This window comes from Aethalodelphis obliquidens, unplaced genomic scaffold (genome assembly GCF_003676395.1).
Source record: "Aethalodelphis obliquidens isolate GAN/ISIS:26980383/991018 unplaced genomic scaffold, ASM367639v1 scaffold1, whole genome shotgun sequence".
Lineage (NCBI taxonomy): Eukaryota > Metazoa > Chordata > Mammalia > Artiodactyla > Delphinidae > Aethalodelphis > Aethalodelphis obliquidens.
Window position 1 is genome coordinate 67840660 of NW_020837945.1, and position 17680 is coordinate 67858339.

At 37.3% G+C, this 17680-nt stretch overlaps 1 protein-coding gene across 1 annotated transcript in view; it reads right to left on the bottom strand.

Annotated features, from left to right (window-relative positions):
- Positions 1-17680, bottom strand: part of KPNA1 (karyopherin subunit alpha 1) — a 73377-nt gene that overhangs the window by 34601 nt on the left and 21096 nt on the right. The window contains exon 2 of the mRNA XM_027106292.1: positions 12501-12634. Within this exon, the coding sequence (XP_026962093.1) occupies positions 12501-12629 (129 nt within the window). The 5' untranslated portion in view covers positions 12630-12634. The remainder of the gene's footprint in view (positions 1-12500; positions 12635-17680) is intronic.

Below are 17680 nucleotides of genomic sequence, written 5' to 3' on the forward strand. Positions count from 1 at the left end.
GCCATGACAGAGTAATAATAACTTATCCTCTCACCCTATATGACTAAAAAAAGCAGACGAAATCCCTAAAATCATAGGTTTCAGACATCGGACAACAGACAACAGAGGCAGTGATCCTTCAGAAGAAAAGAAACAAGGTTAGTCCTACAATTGCCTGGATGGAGTTTCCAGCCTGCAGCACAGGTAGGGTGAACCTAAACAGGGTCTAGAAGCCCCCTCAAGTGAGGAGACAGCATTCAGAACTGATGAGGCCAAGACACCTAGAATCTACAAGGCAGAGTACTGAAGACAAGCGATCAACACAGAACTCCAAAAATCTGTGAAAGGTTCCCCTTAAGTCTTTACTGGCTTAGTACTAACAAGCGCAGGTGTGTGATGAAAAGGTCCAAAGCTGGAAAAGAAACTGCCTTCAAGGAGCATGCAGAACAATTCTTAAGGTCACACAGGTCAAGCAATCATTCATGTTTCACCTAGCTGTTAATTGAAAAGACCTCCCAATATATGGGGCACTAAGGAGAATACTCAGAAGGGTATTGACTCAGTAGTGAGATAAATTAGTCCCAGATTAAAGACTGTTCTGGTCCAGCCCAATGAAACATAAAAGCAAACTGGCTTCAAGTAACTTAACTACATCCAATGATAAATTCAGAATTACACATATTAAAAGAATACAAAAAACTCCGACAAAGGAGGTAAAATTTACAATGCTCGGCATTCAATCAATAACTAATAAGCACGCAAAAGAAGTAAGAAAAGACCACCCACGAGGAAAAGAAAAAGCAATCACATCAATCAAAATCACCTATAAACGGAACATGGAAGAACTGGACAAGGAATTAAAATAGCTGTTATAAATATATTTTATGTATTCAAAAGTAGAAGAAAGTATAACCATGAGAAGGAGATAGGAATACATGAAAAAAAAAGGCAAATCAAACACCTAGATATAAAAAGTACAATTTTTCAAATGAAAAGTATGCTGGAGGTGATTAACGTCAGATTAGATATTGTAGAAGAAAAGATTAGTGAATTTAAGGCCATCACAAAATAAAAGGGATGGAAAAAAGGCTGAGAAAATATGTACAAAACATAAGTCAGCTGTGGGACATCAAGTGGCCTACTACACACATGCATTGGAGCCCCAAGGATGGGGGTAGGGAAATGTATTTGGAAAATTAATGGTCAAAACTTTTCCAAATCTGTGAAAAATACAAACCACAAATCCAAAATCTCAAAGAACTCCAGGAAGAAATATGAAGGAAACATGATAGGACATTATATCAATGTTTAAAATCAGGAATAAAAAGATAAAATAAAAGATAAAGCAGCCAAAGGAAAAAAGACATCTTACATGCATGCAGGGAAACCAAAGGTAAGACTGACAGCAGACTTGCTGCTGGAAACAATGCAAACCAGAGAGTGTGGATCAAACACAGTTAAAGTATCACAAGTGACCGCTGGGATAGCCACTATAGAAGTTCCTCAAAAAACGAAAAAAGAATGAAATTCTGCCATTTGCAACAACATGGATGGACCTAGAGAGTACTATGCTCAGTGAAATAAGTCAGACAGAAAAAGACAACAACAGATACTCTGTGTTATCACTTACATGTGAAATCTAAAACATAAAACAAACAATTGTAGATAACAAAGGAGAAACAGACTCACAGATATAGAGAACAAACTAGTGTTTATCAATAGGCAGATGGAAGGGGAGAGGGATGAGATAGGGGTATGGGATTAAGAGACACAAACTATCAACTGTATGTATAAAATAAATAAGCAACAAGGATATATTGTACAGTACAGGGAAACATAGCCATCATTTTATAATAACTTTAAATGGAGTATAATCTATAAAAATATTGAATCACTATGTTGTACACCTGAAACTAATATAATACTGTAAATCAACCATAGTACTATTATAAAAAAAAAGAAATCCAAAAAAAAAGGGGAGGGGCTTCCCTGGTGGCGCAGTGGTTGAGAGTCCGCCTGCCGATGCAGGGGACATGGGTTCGTGCCCCGGTCCGGGAAGATCCCACATGCCACAGAGTGGCTGGGCCCGTGAGCCATGGCCGCTGAGCCTGTGCATCCGGAGCCTGTGCTACGCAACGGGAGAGGCCACAACAGTGAGAGGCCTGCATACCGCAAAAAAAAAAAGGGGGGGAGAGAAACTGTTAAAAATGGAAGTAAAATACTTTTTTCAGCAATGCAAAAGAACTCATCACCAACAGACCAGCTCTGTGAGGAAATGTTAAAGGATGTTCTTCAGACATAAGGAAAATGATACCAGATGAAATACAGATCTAAAAAAAGAATGACAAACACCCAGGAATTCCCTGGCAATCCAGCGGTTGGGACTCTGTGTTTTCACTGCTGAGGGCATGGGTTCAATCCCTGGTCGGGGAACTAAGATCCCAAAAGCCGCAAGGCACAGCCTAAAAAATAAAGTTTAAAAGAAAGAAAAAAAGAAAAGAAATGACAAACACCAGAAATCGTTAAAAGGTAGTGAAATTGGACTTCCCTGGTGGCACAGTGGTTAAGAATCCACCCGTCAACGCAGGGGACACGGGTTCAAGCCCTGGTCCGGGAAGATCCCACATGCTGTAGAGCAACTAAGCCCATGCGCCACAACTACTGAGCCTGCGCTCTAGAGCCCATGAGCCACAACTACTGAGCCTGCATGCCACAACTACTGAAGTCTGTGCGCCTAGAGCCTGTGCTCCTCAACAAGAGAAGCCACTGCAGTAAGAAGCCCACACATGGCAATGAAGAGCAGTCCCCGCTCGCCGCAACTAGAGAAAGCCCGCGTGCAGCAACAAAGACCTAATGCTGCCAAAAATAAATAAATAAATATTCTATAAAACATTCAAAATAAAGATTAAAAAAGAAGAAGCCAGACAAACAAGAATGCACACTGTATAATTTCATTTATGCAAACTAACGAGTGGTGACAGAAACAGATCAGAAGTGGCTTGGAGATAGGATGAGAGGGGTAGAGAAAAGGTACCATAAAGGTGTACCAGAAAAGTCTGGGGAGATAAACATATTCACTATCTTAATTATGGTGATAGTTTCACAGATATATATATATACACACATGTTCAAACTCATCAAATTGTGCACTTTATTGTATGTCAACTACATTGACATATATCAATGCCATATTGACACTGTCAATAACGTATGACATATTGTATACCACAAAGATTTTTTTTTTAGTTAGAAAAGAGTAATAGCTGAAATAAATTTAAATACTTCTATTATGTTAAACACTATGAGTTTCTAATAATTTTTTTAATTATTTATTTATTTTTAGGTGCGCCAAGGGCATGTCACGCGGGATCTTAGTTCCCTGACCAGGGATTGAACCCATGTCCCCTACAGTGGAAGCATGGCGTCTTAATCACTGGACCACCAGGGAAGTCCCCTGATAATGTCTTAATACACACTCACCCTTTACTGCTCCCCTTGGAGGATGCTAAGGAACGAACTCATTATTTTGAAAACAAAGGGAGAGAATCAAGTATTTCTCTTTCCTATATGATTAGTAATTCAGGAAAACAAAAAACTTGTTGAGGAAAAGCTCCTCTTTAGAGTGACCTGCTAGTTAATAAAAGCAGAAGGAATGATAAAATGATCACTGCAACTCCTGGTAAAGTAATGGATCTAAGCAATGACCATCAAAGGTTACTAAGCTTGAGGTGAAAAACTGATGGGTGTTGACTAGAGGCTTGATATTAAGGAACTGTTAACTTTTTAAGGTATGATAACACAGGCATGACTTGGAGATATCGCAGGTTGAGTTCCAGACCACCACAATGAAGTGAGTCACACGAATTTTTTGGTTTCCCAGTGCATGTAAAAGTTATGTTTACACTATACTGCAGTATATTATAGGAAGTGCCCAAAAACATTATGCCTAAAAAAAACAATGTATATCTTAATGTAAAAATACTTTATTGCTGGGGCTTCCCTGGCGGTCCAGTGGTTAAGACTCTGTGCTTCCAATGCACGGGGCACGGGTTCGGTCCCTGGTCAGGGTAACTAAAAGATCCTGCGTGCTGCGCAGTGCGGCCGAAATAAAACAAAACAAAACAAAACTTTATTGCAAAAAAATGTTAACCATCACTTGAGCCTTCAGCGAGTCATAATCTTTTTCCAATATCAAAAAAAAGTAACATCACTGATTACAGATCACCATAACAAATACAATTATAATGAAAAACTTTGAAACGTTAGAACTACCAAAACGTGACACAGAGGTACGAACTGAGCGACTGCTATTAGAAAAATGATGCCAACACACTTGATGCAGGGCTGCCACAAACTTTCAATTTATTAAACACATACACACACACAATATCTGTGAAGCATGATAAAGCAAAGTGCAATAAAACAAGGTATGCCTGTACTACTCTGGTAAGCCTTTATCTTTCAGAGATGCATACTGAAGTATTTATAAATGAAATAATTTGATGTCTGGGATTTACTTCAAAGTAATTCAGGGCATTATTTAACTTCTGTCTAAAGCAGCGGTCCCCAACCTTTTTGGCACCAGGGACCGAAGACAATTTTTCCACGGACTGGGGCGGGGGGACAATGGTTCAGGTGGTAATGCAAGCAACGGGGAGCGGTAGGGAGTGGCAGATGAAGCTTCGCTCGCTCGCTCGCTCGCTCACTCGCTCACTCGCCCACTCGCCCACCACTCACCTCCTGTGTGGCCTGGTTCCTAACAGGCCACGGACCGGTATCAGTCTGCAGCCCAGGGGTTGGGGACCCCTGGTCTAAAGGACACCCTCCAACATTGCTTGTAGTACAGATCTGGTGGTGATGAATTTTTTCAGTTTTTGTATGCCTGAACACAGCTTTGTTTCACCATAGTTTTTGAAAAATATTTTTGCCAGCTACAGAATTTAAAGTTGACAGTTTCTTTCTTTGAGTAATTTAAAGATGTTTTTCTGCTGTCTTCTGGCTTGCATTATACACTATTAATGAGAAATCTGATGTCAACTTTATCTTTGTTCTTCTTTATATAACACGACTGTTTTCTCTGGATGTTCTTAAGACTTTCTCTTTATGACTGGTTATAAGTAGTTTGGCTATACCATGCCATAGTGTAGTTTTCTTCATGTCTTTCGTGGCTGGAATTCACTGAGTTTCTTGGATCAGTGGGTTTATAGTTTTCAATAATTATGAAAAGTTTTTAGCCATTATTTCTTCAAACATTTTTTTCTCTTCCACCCTCTCTCCTCTCCTTCAGGGACCCAAACCATGTATTAGGTTTCTTATAAGTTGTCCCATCACTCACTGATGTCTGCTCTTCCGTGTGTACGTGCACATGTGCATGCGTGCACACGCGTGTATTCTTCTACCTCTCTTTTTCATTTTGGATAGTTTCTAGTCTTATTCCTTGAAGTTCATTAATCTTCTCTTCTGCAATTTCCAATTTACCACTGATCCTATCTGTGTATTTTTGTTCTGACATCGTAGTTTTTCTCTAGAAGTTCAATTTGAGTCATTTTTCTATCTTCTATGCCTCTACTTAATGTTTTGAACATAGTACAGTTACTTGACTGTTCTCCTGATTAATGATCATGTTCTCCTACTTCTTTGTACACCTGGTAATCTTTGTTTGGATGCCAGACATTGTCAATTTGACTTAGTTGGGTACTGGATATTTTTGTATTCCTATAAATTTTCTTGGGCGTTGTTCTGATATGTAGCTAAGTAATATGGAAACAGTGTGATCTTCTTGGATCTTGCTTTTATGATTTGCTAGGTAGGTCTGAAGCAGTACTAAGTCTATGGCTAATTAATCTCCACTACTGAGGCAAGACTCTCTTGAATACCTAATGCCCCAAGTATTATTCCAGTCTGGTTAGGGGAACAGGCACTATTCTTAGCCCTATACAAGTGCCAGGCACTGTTCCCTCTAATCCATTTGGGTATTTCTCCAGCCTTGGGTAGTTTCCTCAAACATATGTGATCAGTACATGCTGAATATTCAAGGAAATCCTTTGAAGATCTCCAGTTCTCTATGTATAAAGGTCTGTCCTTTCTGGTATTCCATCCTATGAACTCCATTTGTTTTGGTGTCCCAGGACTCAGCTCTGTCTCAACTCAGGCAATCTATGGGCTCTGCCTTAGTTCCCCTTCCCTGTGTTGAAACTTGGAAACTCTCAGGCAGCAAGCTGAGGCAAGTTGTAGAGCTCACCTCATTTGTTTCCCATCTCTAGAGATTACTGTCATTGAATGCTTGATGTCTGTTTTCCTGTTTTGTTTTGCTTTTAATTGAGGTATAGCTGATTCACAATATTGTATTATTTTCAGGTGTATAGCGAAGTGATTTAAAGATAGATCATTTTCCATTATAGGTTATTACAAGATACCGAATGTTGTTCCTTGTGTTATACAGTAAATTCTTGTTGCTTATCTATTTTATGTATAGTAGTTTGTGAAACCGATACTTCTAATTTATCCCTCCCCTACCTTCCTTTCCCCTTTGGTGACCGTAAGTTTGTTTTCTATGTCTGAGTCTATTTCTCTTTTGTATATAGATTCATTTGGATTATATTTTAGATTTCACATAAGTGATATCATATATTTGTCTTTTTTTTCTGTCTGATTTACTCCACTTAACTATGATTTTCTACAGGTCCATCCATGTTCCCGCAAATGGCAATATTTCATTCTTTTTATGGCTGACTAATATTCCATTGTGCGCGCACGCACGCGCGTGTGTATGTGTGTGCATGCGTATGTGACCATCTGTATGTCTTCTTCAGAGAAATGTCTATTTAAGTCTTCTGCCCATTTTTTGATTGGGGTTTTTTTGGGGTTTTTTTGATGTTGAGCTGTATGAGCTGTTTATATATTTCGGAAATTAAGCCCTTGTTGGTCACATCGTTTGCAAATATTTTCTCCCATTATGTAGGCTGTCTTTTTTTGTTGTTTATGGTTTCCTTTGCCATGCAAAAGCTTCTAAGTTTGATTAGGTCCCATTTATTTCTGCTTTTCTTTCTTTTGCTTTGGGAGACTGACCTAAGAAAACATTGGTATGATTTATATCAGAGAATGTTTTGTCTATGTTCTCTTCTAGGAGTTTTATGGTATCATGTCTTATATGTAAGTCTTTAAGCCATTGTGAGTTTACTTTTGTATATGGTGTGAGGGACTGTTCTAACTTCACTGATTTATCAATACATGAGGCTGTCCAGCTTTCCCAACACCACTTGTTGAACAGAATTTCTTTTCTCCATTGTATATTCTTGCCTCCTTTGTCAAAGATTAATTTACCGTAGGTGTGTTGGTTTACTTCTGGGCTCTCTATTCTCTATTTATCCATGCCCATTTTTGTGCCAACACCACACTGCTTTGATTAGCTTTGTAGTACTGTGTAAAGTCTGGGAGGGTTATGCCTCCAGCTTTGTGTTTTTTCCTCAGGATTGCTTTGGCAATTCTGGGTCTTTTATGGTTCCATATAAATTTTAAGATTTCTAGTTCTGTGAAAAATGTCATGGGTAATTTGATATGGATCTCATTAAATCTGTAGATTGCTTTGGGTAGTATGGCCATTTTAACTATACTAATTCTTCCAATCCAAGAGCATGGGATATCTTTCCATTTCATTGAATCGTCTTCAATTTCCTTCGTCAATGTTTTATAGTTCTCAAGGTATACGTCTTTCACCTCCTTGGTCAGGTTTATTCCTAGGTTTTTTTTTTTTTTTTTTGGACACTATTTTAAAAGAGATTGTTTTTTTACTCTCTCTTTCTGATATTGCGTTGTTAGTGCAATGAAATGCCAACAGATTTCTGTATATTAATCCTGTATTCTGCTACCTTGCTGAATTCATTTATTCTAAAAGTTTTTGTGTGGAGTTTTTAGGGTTTTCTATATAGAGTATATCATATATCATCTGCATATAATGACAGTTTTACCTCTTCCCGTCCAATCTGGATACCTTTTATTTCTTTTTCTTGTCTGACTGATGTGGCTAGGACTATATATAATGAATCCCTAGTGATATTACCAATTCAAATTTATATAACTTCTTTGATTTTACATTTCCATATTTTAAGCTAAAAAAATCCAGGTTCCTAGTATTAAATATATAAATACTTATTTGCTCTGTTTATATATAAGAATATATAGTTTCAGAATAAATATCAATCCTATATGATTACAAAAAGCAGTTAAAGATTTGTTTATACTTTTTTGTCCTTACGATATATCCCAATATAGATAATTAATCATATTGCCATATTTTAAAGTTTATTAAATAACTCCTTTCTATGTAGTTTAACCACAACAAGCATGATACACAGTAAGCGTCCTTTAATTACTTTTATTTTTAAGGATAGCCTCCCTCATGTTGATTTAGTTTTGTTTTACAATTACTTAAAACATTTACATGACTCAGAAATCAAACCTAATCACTAAAATTATATCTACTGGTAATGCAAAATTTATATTCACAGGCAGGGTCCTTAATATGGTATGATGGAATTCAAAATCAAAAACACAATACTATTTACATCACAAGGATGACAAGAAAAGAAGTTAAGAAATTACCTAAGACTACAGCTATGCAACAAGCCCACAGGATAAACAATACCGACTGGAGCAAGAGGACAACAAATATAAGATGAAGGCCTCTAGAGTAAAGAAATAGAACTGAAATTATCTGAGAAGTTTAACCAAGTAGAAAATCAGACAAAAATAATTTAAAAGAACTGTAGGAAAGAGAAGACAGCCAGGAATTAGAAGAAAGCCAAGCAGTTAAAAAATGAGACAATTAACCCCAGGAAAAAACAAAGTATTAAGAAAGGAAATGTAGGGCTTCCCTGGTGGCGCAGTGGTTGAGAGTCCGCCTGCCGATGCAGGGGACACGGGTTCGTGCCCCAGTCCGGGAAGATCCCATATGCCACAGAGTGGCTGGGCCCGTGAGCCATGGCCGCTGAGCCTGCACGTCCGGAGCCTGTGCTCCGCAATGGGAGAGACCACAACAGTGAGAGGCCCGCGTACCACACAAAAAAAAAAAAAAGAAAAAGAAAGGAAATGTAACCACAGTATACTATTCAGCTCGGCAGTGAATTCTTACATATTGTAATATAACTCTACACTAGGAAGATACACAGGTAAGGGAAAGAGTGGTTTAAGAGCTTAAATCCTCACCTACTATAACAGAACATCAATAGATAATACTTTAAATTGATAAAGACATATAGTAACATACACATATTACTCAGAAATGTAGCAGTATAAACCACGTTGAATAGCTGAGAGGTTGAAAGTGGTTTACTTGGGAATGAGACCAAGAACACTGCTGGTTTGGTTTCAAGTATTTTAGGACTATTTAATTTTTTCAACTATGTACACGTATTATTCAGAGAAAAATAGGTTGGTTTGTTTTCATCTGCTTCTTTGACCAGTTTTATTAAGAAATAATTGACATACATCACTATATAAGTTCAAGGTATACAGCATGATGGTGTGATTTACGTATATTATGAAGTGACTACCACAACAGGTTCAGCTAACATTCATCTTCTCATATAGATACAATAGAAAGAAAGAAAAAAAATTATTCATCTTTCCTATATATCATACACCAGTGTTAGCTACAGTCATGTTGTACATTACCTCCCTCATACTTATTTATCTTATAACTGGAAGTTTGTACCTTTGGACCACCTTCCTCCAATTCTCCCTTCCCCAATCATCCACCTCTGATAACAAGTCTGATCTCTTTTTCTATGAGTTTGGGTATTATTGTTTTTTGTTTTTAGATTCCACATATAAGCATGTGTCTTTCCCTGTCTGGCTTATCTCACTCCACATAATGCCTTCAAAGTCCATCCCTGTTGTCTCAAAAAAATAGGTTTTAAAAAAGACAAAAATGGCCAAAATAATCATGATTTGTATACCATGTACAGACTACATGTTGACTGAAATTGTAAACAAGTTATTCAGTGGGAAAAGTTGGCTGTCCACAAGTTTTATCAACTTGCTTACTTCACAAAATATTTCTTGTAACTAAAAACATCAATCAAGCCTCCATTCTTTATCACTATGGTTTTTACAAACTTCTTAGCATCATTATGTTACCTATACACATTGAGTTAGCAAGAGTCTGCTTAATTCAAAATATTTTAATAGTAAATGCAAATTTCATCTTTTTATACATAAAAAATTATAAAACTGGCTCAATCAGAATGACATCAACTAGTAAAATTTTTGCCAAAAAATAAATTTTAGTTTGGTCTGCTGGTGTCAAATAAATAAAGGTCATTTATACAGTGCTGCCTAATAACAAATATTAAGTGCTAGTCTGCTGAAAGGAAAGCTCTAAAAGATGCAGTTATCTTTTGTGTACTTGGCAGCATCAATTCCTATACTACCCTCGAATCTAGCTGCACAGCTGGCCTAAGCCTGTGACTTCTCCAGATAGATGACTAAGCAACTGTGGAAAGGTAAACAGTACCTAAATGAATCTGTATATTACTGATGTTTACTATTTTACAAATTAGGTGTGAAACAAGTACTGCTGTGATATTAAGAAGCCTGATTTGCTTTACAGTTCTCCTTACATAACACGGCACATATGAAACAACAAAATTAAGATTTTATATAGAGCAATATTCCAGAAACTTATCACAGAAACCTATTAAAGTCCTAGCAGTTTCAGACTCATACAATGAAGATGACAGTACTTCAATTACAAATGTTTTTAGTCAGGTAAGTGGGGCCATACTTGCGACCTGACAGAGCATCTGCCTTCAGGCAACTGAATATGAAAAACTTACTTTTTGTTTATATAAATTTTACAATGAAGTCTAATAACATGAATTCCCTGTCACCAAGAAGAAACAGTATAAAATAAACACTGTTAATGGCAGACTGTCATTACTACATCTTCAAATGCCTTTATGCCAAATATAATGTATAAGCTAGTGGTTATATTCAGACCTATACTTGTGCTTGTGTGCGTACATACATGTATTCACATTTACATGTAAATATAAAATAATGCTGTTGTAATACCTGAAATTTACCCCCAAAATAGAAGCTAAATAAAAGCTCATGCAAAGAAAAGGTTCCACTTCGAATAAGACACAGAGATGAATAAAGATGCAACAAGAAACCAAGAGAAACTCATCCTTTTATGAATAAGTGATTGCTTTCAAAGACAGTAAAGCAGAATGTTAAGAACTCATAACTTAATTTGCTGCATTTAATATAAACTCTATTACAATATTACAAACTCATTGCCCTCCTGCCAATAGTAATAATGATAAAGTGATTCAAACATCTACAGCCCAAACAAATAAAACACTGAGGTTGTAATGCACTCCTGAACTTCAAATAATTGGATTATCTAGTGCAGTGTTACCCAAAAGAACAGTGTATGTTGAATAACTCACGTTTATAACTGTAAACTATTTATAACAAATTGCCTTATTTCTCAGGTATGAAGGATTCTGACTCATTCACTTGCCTTTTATGGAGCTTTCATAGTGTGGGGGTCAAATGGTCCTTCCAAGCTCAAGCCTTAGCAAAAAAAGTCACCTAAGTGTTCTGCCTTTAAATTTTCTTGCCAAAAGGGATGGACCATTTGTCCTAAGCGTTTTAAGAGAAAGGTAAAGAGAAGTTGAGTCTCAGATTCCCCTGTAGACATTCTCAGGTTAAAAATGATCAAAAATCCTTGTCCTAAATGTCCTTATGAATAATACAGAATTCAGAGGTGAAAAGACTTATTCCTTGAAATTTTGTTCAAAATACTACCTAATAAAGAAACATAAAGATAGAAAGACACAAAGCAAGTACAGCAAACTGTTGATAATTACTGAACCCAAAGGGTGGGTTTATGAGGTTCATTATCCATTCTTTATTTTTGTACATGTTTATAAACTTTCAGATTAAAACTCAGAATGAAAAGCAATGTTCTGTTGGTCACTTGAGAATTCATTAATAAACACATAAAATCTTAAAGAAGTTGGAGCTCTAGAAAAATAAAACAAATAGGCCAAAATATTTTTTTTTTTTAATTTTTTTGCGGTACACGGGCCTCTCACTGTTGTGGCCTCTCCTGTTGCGGAGCACAGGTTCCGGATGCGCAGGCTCAGTGGCTATGGCTCACGGGCCCAGCCGCTCCACGGCATGTGGGATCTTCCCAGACCGGGGCACGAACCCGTGTCCCCTGCATAGGCAGGCGGACTCTCAACCACTGCGCCACCAGGGAAGCCCCAAAATATTAAATAGTAGTTGGGAACATGAGAACCTGAGAGATTTCTTCATTCTTGTATTCTGTTTTTCATTACCTCCACTCCCCTACCCCTAAAACATGTTGATTTTATAGTTGGGAGGGGGATATACACCACACAAACATATATATTAAACATTGTTAAAATTAAAATACAGGACAGTGCTGTCAGGATTAAAAAGAAACATTAAGTGTTTTAAGAGAAATTAATTAAGGGTAAAGGACTTACCTGCTCTTCTCTTTTCTGCTTACGTAACTGCAGTCCTTCTTCCTCTCTCCTTCTGCGCATCTCATCAGGATTCAGGGACTTATTTTTGTAACTTTTCAGGCGAAAGTTCTCTCTTCCTGGGGTAGTCATGACTTCTACAAAAATAAGAGGGAGGGAGGGAACAGATGAGCTCAGCTGAATATAAAGAGCTCTGTTACTTCAATAGCTCAATCTTTTAAACATATACATGCTCAGACCCACCCCACAGGAATGTCAAATGGTTACTTTAACAGCTTTATTAAAGTGTACAATTCAGTGTCTTTTAGTATATTCACAATTATGTGCAAATCAACACCACTGTAAATTTTTAAACATTTTCACCACCTCAAAAAAGCTATCGCTCCTATTCGGGATATTTCATGTGACTAGAATACGTGTGATCTTCTGTGCCTGGCTTCTTCAACTAAGCACAGTATTTTCAAAGTTCATCCATGTTGCAGCATATATTAGTACTTTACTCCTTTTTTTGGCTGAATTATATCATCCCATTGTATGGAGATACTCCATTGTATTTATCCACTCATCAAATGATGGACATTTGGGTTCTTTCCACTTTTGGGCTATTATGACTAGTGCTTCCATAAACACTTGTCGACAAGTTTTTACGCAGACTTATGTTTTCATTTCTCTTGGGTATATGCCTATACACTCTGTTTAATCATTTCAGGAGCTGCCAGACTATTTTTCCAAAGTGGCTGCACCATGTTACATTCCTATCAGCAGTATACAGTGTTGCCAATTTTTCCATATCCTCACCAACACCTGCTATCACAACTTTTTTTTAAACTGAAATACAGCTGATTTACAATATTGTATTAGTTTCAGGTGTAGAGCAAAGCATCACAACCTTTTGATTCTAGTCATTCTAGTGGGATAGATGTCTTTTAACATATTTATTTACCAACTACATATCCTCCATAAAAAATGTCTATTCAGATTTTTTGCCCATTTTAAAATTGTGTTGTCTTTTTACCATTGAGCTGTTAAGAGTTCTTTAGACAGAAGTCCCTGTCAGATACATGATTTGTTAATATTTTCTTCCATTTTATAGTTGTCTTTTCACTTTCTTAATGATCAAATCTACTGTTAAAACCCTCTCATGAATTTTGAAGCACCAAAAGTTTTTAATTTTGATGGAATCCAAATTAATCAATTTCTTTTTCTGTTGCTCAATGCTTTTAGTGCCATACTTAGGGACTCTTAACCCTCAGTTTCCTTCTAAGAGTTCAAGAGTTTTATCTCTTACATCTAGGTTTGTCATCCATTTTGGGTTAATTTTTCTATGTGGTTCGAGGTAAAGGTCCAACTTCATTATTTTGCATGTGGCTACCAGTTGTTCCAGCACTACTGAAAAAACTATTCTTTCTCTATTGTACAGTCTTGACACTCTTGTTGAAAATTAGTCAATCACATATTTATAGTTTTATTTCTCAACTTTCGATTATATTCCCTTGATCCATATGTGTATCCTTGTGCCAATTCCACACAATCGTATCTTTTTTGTAGTAAGTTTTAAAATCAGGAAGTATGAGTCCTATTTTATTCTTTTTCAAGATTGTTTTGACTCACCGTGATACACTGCTATTCCATGTGAATTTTAGAATCAGTTTGTCAATTCCTACAAAGAAGTCAGCTGGGATTCCAATATGAACTGCACTGAATCTGTAGATCAATTTGGGGACTATTGCCACCTTAAATGTTAAATCTTCCAACCCATGAACGCAATTTTTTTTTTACTTAGATCTTTAATTTCTTTCGACAATGTTTTGTAGTTTGCAGAGTGTTCCACACTTCTTTCGTTAAATTTACTCCTAAGTTTTTTGTTTTTGTTTTTTTTTGCGATACGCGGGCCTCTCACTGTTGTGGCCTCTCCCGTTGCGGAGAACAGGCTCCGGACGCGCAGGCTCAGCGGCCATGGCTCACGGGCCCAGGCATGTGGGATCTTTCCGGACCGGGGCACGAACCCATGTCCCCTGCATCGGCAGGCAGACTCTCAACCACTGCGCCACCAGAGAAGCCCCTAAGTATTTTTTAATGCTATTGTAAATGGAATTATTTTCTTAATTTCACTTTTGGATTGTTCATGACAAATCCATATAAATACAATCGATTTTTATAATTGATTTTTGTATCCTGCAACCTTGCTGAACTGAACTTGTTTATTAATGCTATTTTATTAGTGCATTCTTTAGGATTTTCTACATACAAGATCACATCATCTGCCAGAGATAGTTTTTGTTTGTTTGTTTGTTTTTTTAAGAAGATGTTGGGGGTAGGAGTTTAGTAATTTATTTATTTATTTTTGCTGTGCTGGGTCTTAGTTTCTGTGCGAGGGCTTTCTTTAGTTGTGGCAAGCGGGGACCACTCTTCATCGTGGTGCACGGGCCTCTCACTATCGTGGCCTCTCCCGTTGCAGAGCACAGGCTCCAGACGCGCAGGCTCAGCAGTTGTGGCTCACGGGCCTAGCCGCTCCACGGCATATGGGATCCTCCCAGACCAGGGCTCGAACCCATGTCCCCTGCATTAGCAGGCAGACTCCCAACCACTGTGCCACCAGGGAAGCCCTGCCAGAGATAGTTTTGCTTCTTTCAAAACTAGTAACCTTTTTTGTTTTAAAGTCTAATTTTTCTGATATTAGTATAGCCACTCCAGCTTCCTTGTGGTTGCTACTTGTTTATCTTTTCCCATCCTTATACTTTCAGTGTATTTGTATCTTTAAACTTAAAGTATGTCTCAGGGAATTCCCTGGCAGTCCAGTGGTTAGGACTCTGCGCTTCCACTGCAGGGGGCACGGGTTCAATCTCCGGTCAGGGAACTAAGATCCCACATTGTGACACAGCCAACCATAAATAAATAAATAAAGTATGTCTCTTATAGAGAGCATATAGTTGGATTCAGCCTCACAATTTCTGCCTTTTTAATTAGACTGTTTAATCAATTCATATTTAGTGTTATTACTGATATAGTTGGAGTGATGACTGCTTTTCCATTTTTCATTTTCTGTCTCATGTCTTTCATTCCTTTATTACTCTTTTACTGCTTTCTTTGCATTGATTTTCTAATGAAGCACTTAAATTTCTTTAGTGATTTTTTCACTGTATTTTTTTAGTTTTTTTCACCCCAGTAGTTGCTCAAGGGCTTACCATACACTTTCACTTAGAATCAGCTTCAGACTTACACTAGCTTAATTCCAATGAGATATAGAAATGTTATGCTATATAATTCTATTTCCTTCCCCCCATTTTATTATACTGTTGTTATACATGTTAATGTTACAAATCCAACAACACAGTTATAATTATTACTTTATCATCTACACAGTTACTTCCTTAGCTTAAGATAGTTTTGCTCCCACTCACCTCCTGAGCTGTTATTAGCAGATACATTTCAAATACATTACATTTCTATAGGCCCAAGAATTCATTACGTCAAGTCCCCTACACACAAATTTTCAAGTTGCAAACTTTCAAAGATGTGAACGTGCGTTTCCATGTCTAATCATGTAAGCTAGTTCATGTGTCTGGTGTAAATTGTCACGTGTATGCATCCTCTACAAGTGGTTGTGCTTTTATATACTTTACTGTACAGTACTGCATACAGTACAGTAGTACAGTATCTCTATTTCAAGCCCAGGATGTCCAGAAGCAAGCATAAAAGCAGCAGTAATGTAGCTGGTACCACTAAGAAGTGCCAAGCAATAACAATGGAAACAAAAGTAAAAATATTGAGAGAGTGGAGCAACAAGAGGAAGAAAAAGTAACTGAAGAATTGAAGAGATTCATGATGCAGGAAACGGCAAGGGCATTTTCTTTATTTGAGGAGGCAGTTAGTTTTTGAGGCACATCACCCAAATGTAGAACAGTACACGAAGGTTGCAGCAGCTGTTCAGAATGTAATCCAGTGCTACCATGTCACCTATGATGAGAAAAAAAAGAGCTATCCAGACATCACTGGGTCGTTTTTTCAAGAGGGAAGATAGAATTGAATCCAGCAAGGAATCAGAACTTGTGCCATCAACGTCAGGTATGAGTGAAATTGCAGCTTGCCCTCCTTCCCCTATTGCTGATGATCCTTCAGCTCTACCATGTCCCATCTCCTCTCCCTCCTCCAGTCAGTAACTCTTCCTGCCTGTTCACTCAATGCCAGCCCCTGTATGCCAGCTGTGGTATTGTGCTATGGTACTTTTCAAGGTACTGTACTGTAAGACTAAAAATGTTTTCTTTTTTTGTTTTTTTATGTATTACTTGTGTGAAAAGTATTATAAGCCTATTACAGTACAGTACTATATAGCTGATTGTTAGTTGGGTACCTAGGCTAACTTTGTTGGACCGATGAACAAACTGGACTTACGAACATGCTCTTGGAACAGAACTCATTCGTATGTAGGGAACTTACTGTATATACATTATTTTACACAACTGCTTTTTAAATCAGTTTTAAGAACAAAGGAGAAAAATATATGTGGTTATACACTCTCTTTTAAAATTACATCATTACCTTTACTGGTGCTTTCTGTTCATGCGGATTGAAATTACCATCTGCGGTCACTTGCTTTCAGCCTAAAAAACTTCCCTTAGCCATCTTGCAAGGCAAGTCTTCTAGTAATAAAGTCTCTCAGTTTTTGTTACCTGCAAAGTATTTTACCTTCATTTTTAAAGGACAGCTTTGCTGGATATAAAAAAATTGGGGTTAACAGTATTTGTCTCTGAGTACTTGGAATATACTGGGTTGGCCAAAAGGTTCATTGGTTTTTTCTGTACGCTGGCTCTAGTAGCGCTTAGTTGTCTTTAACTTCATTCGAAACAATTTTGTTAAGATTATATTGTGACAGCTGTCATATCAGCGTGCATTAAAAAAAAACTTATCAAAGTTGGTGAATTTTTGTGTAGCCATTTTAATACTGAAGATGGAGGGAAAAAAGCAACATTTTCAGCATATTATGCTTTATTATTTCAAGAAAGGTAAAAATGCAACTGAAACGCAAAAAAACAATTTGTGCAGTGTATGGAGAAGGTGCTGTGACTGATCGAACGTGTCAAAAGTGGTTTGTGAAGTTTCGTGCTGGAGATTTCTCGCTGGATGATGCTCCACAGTCGGGTAGACCAGTTGAAGTTGAGATCAAAACAAGACATTAATTGACA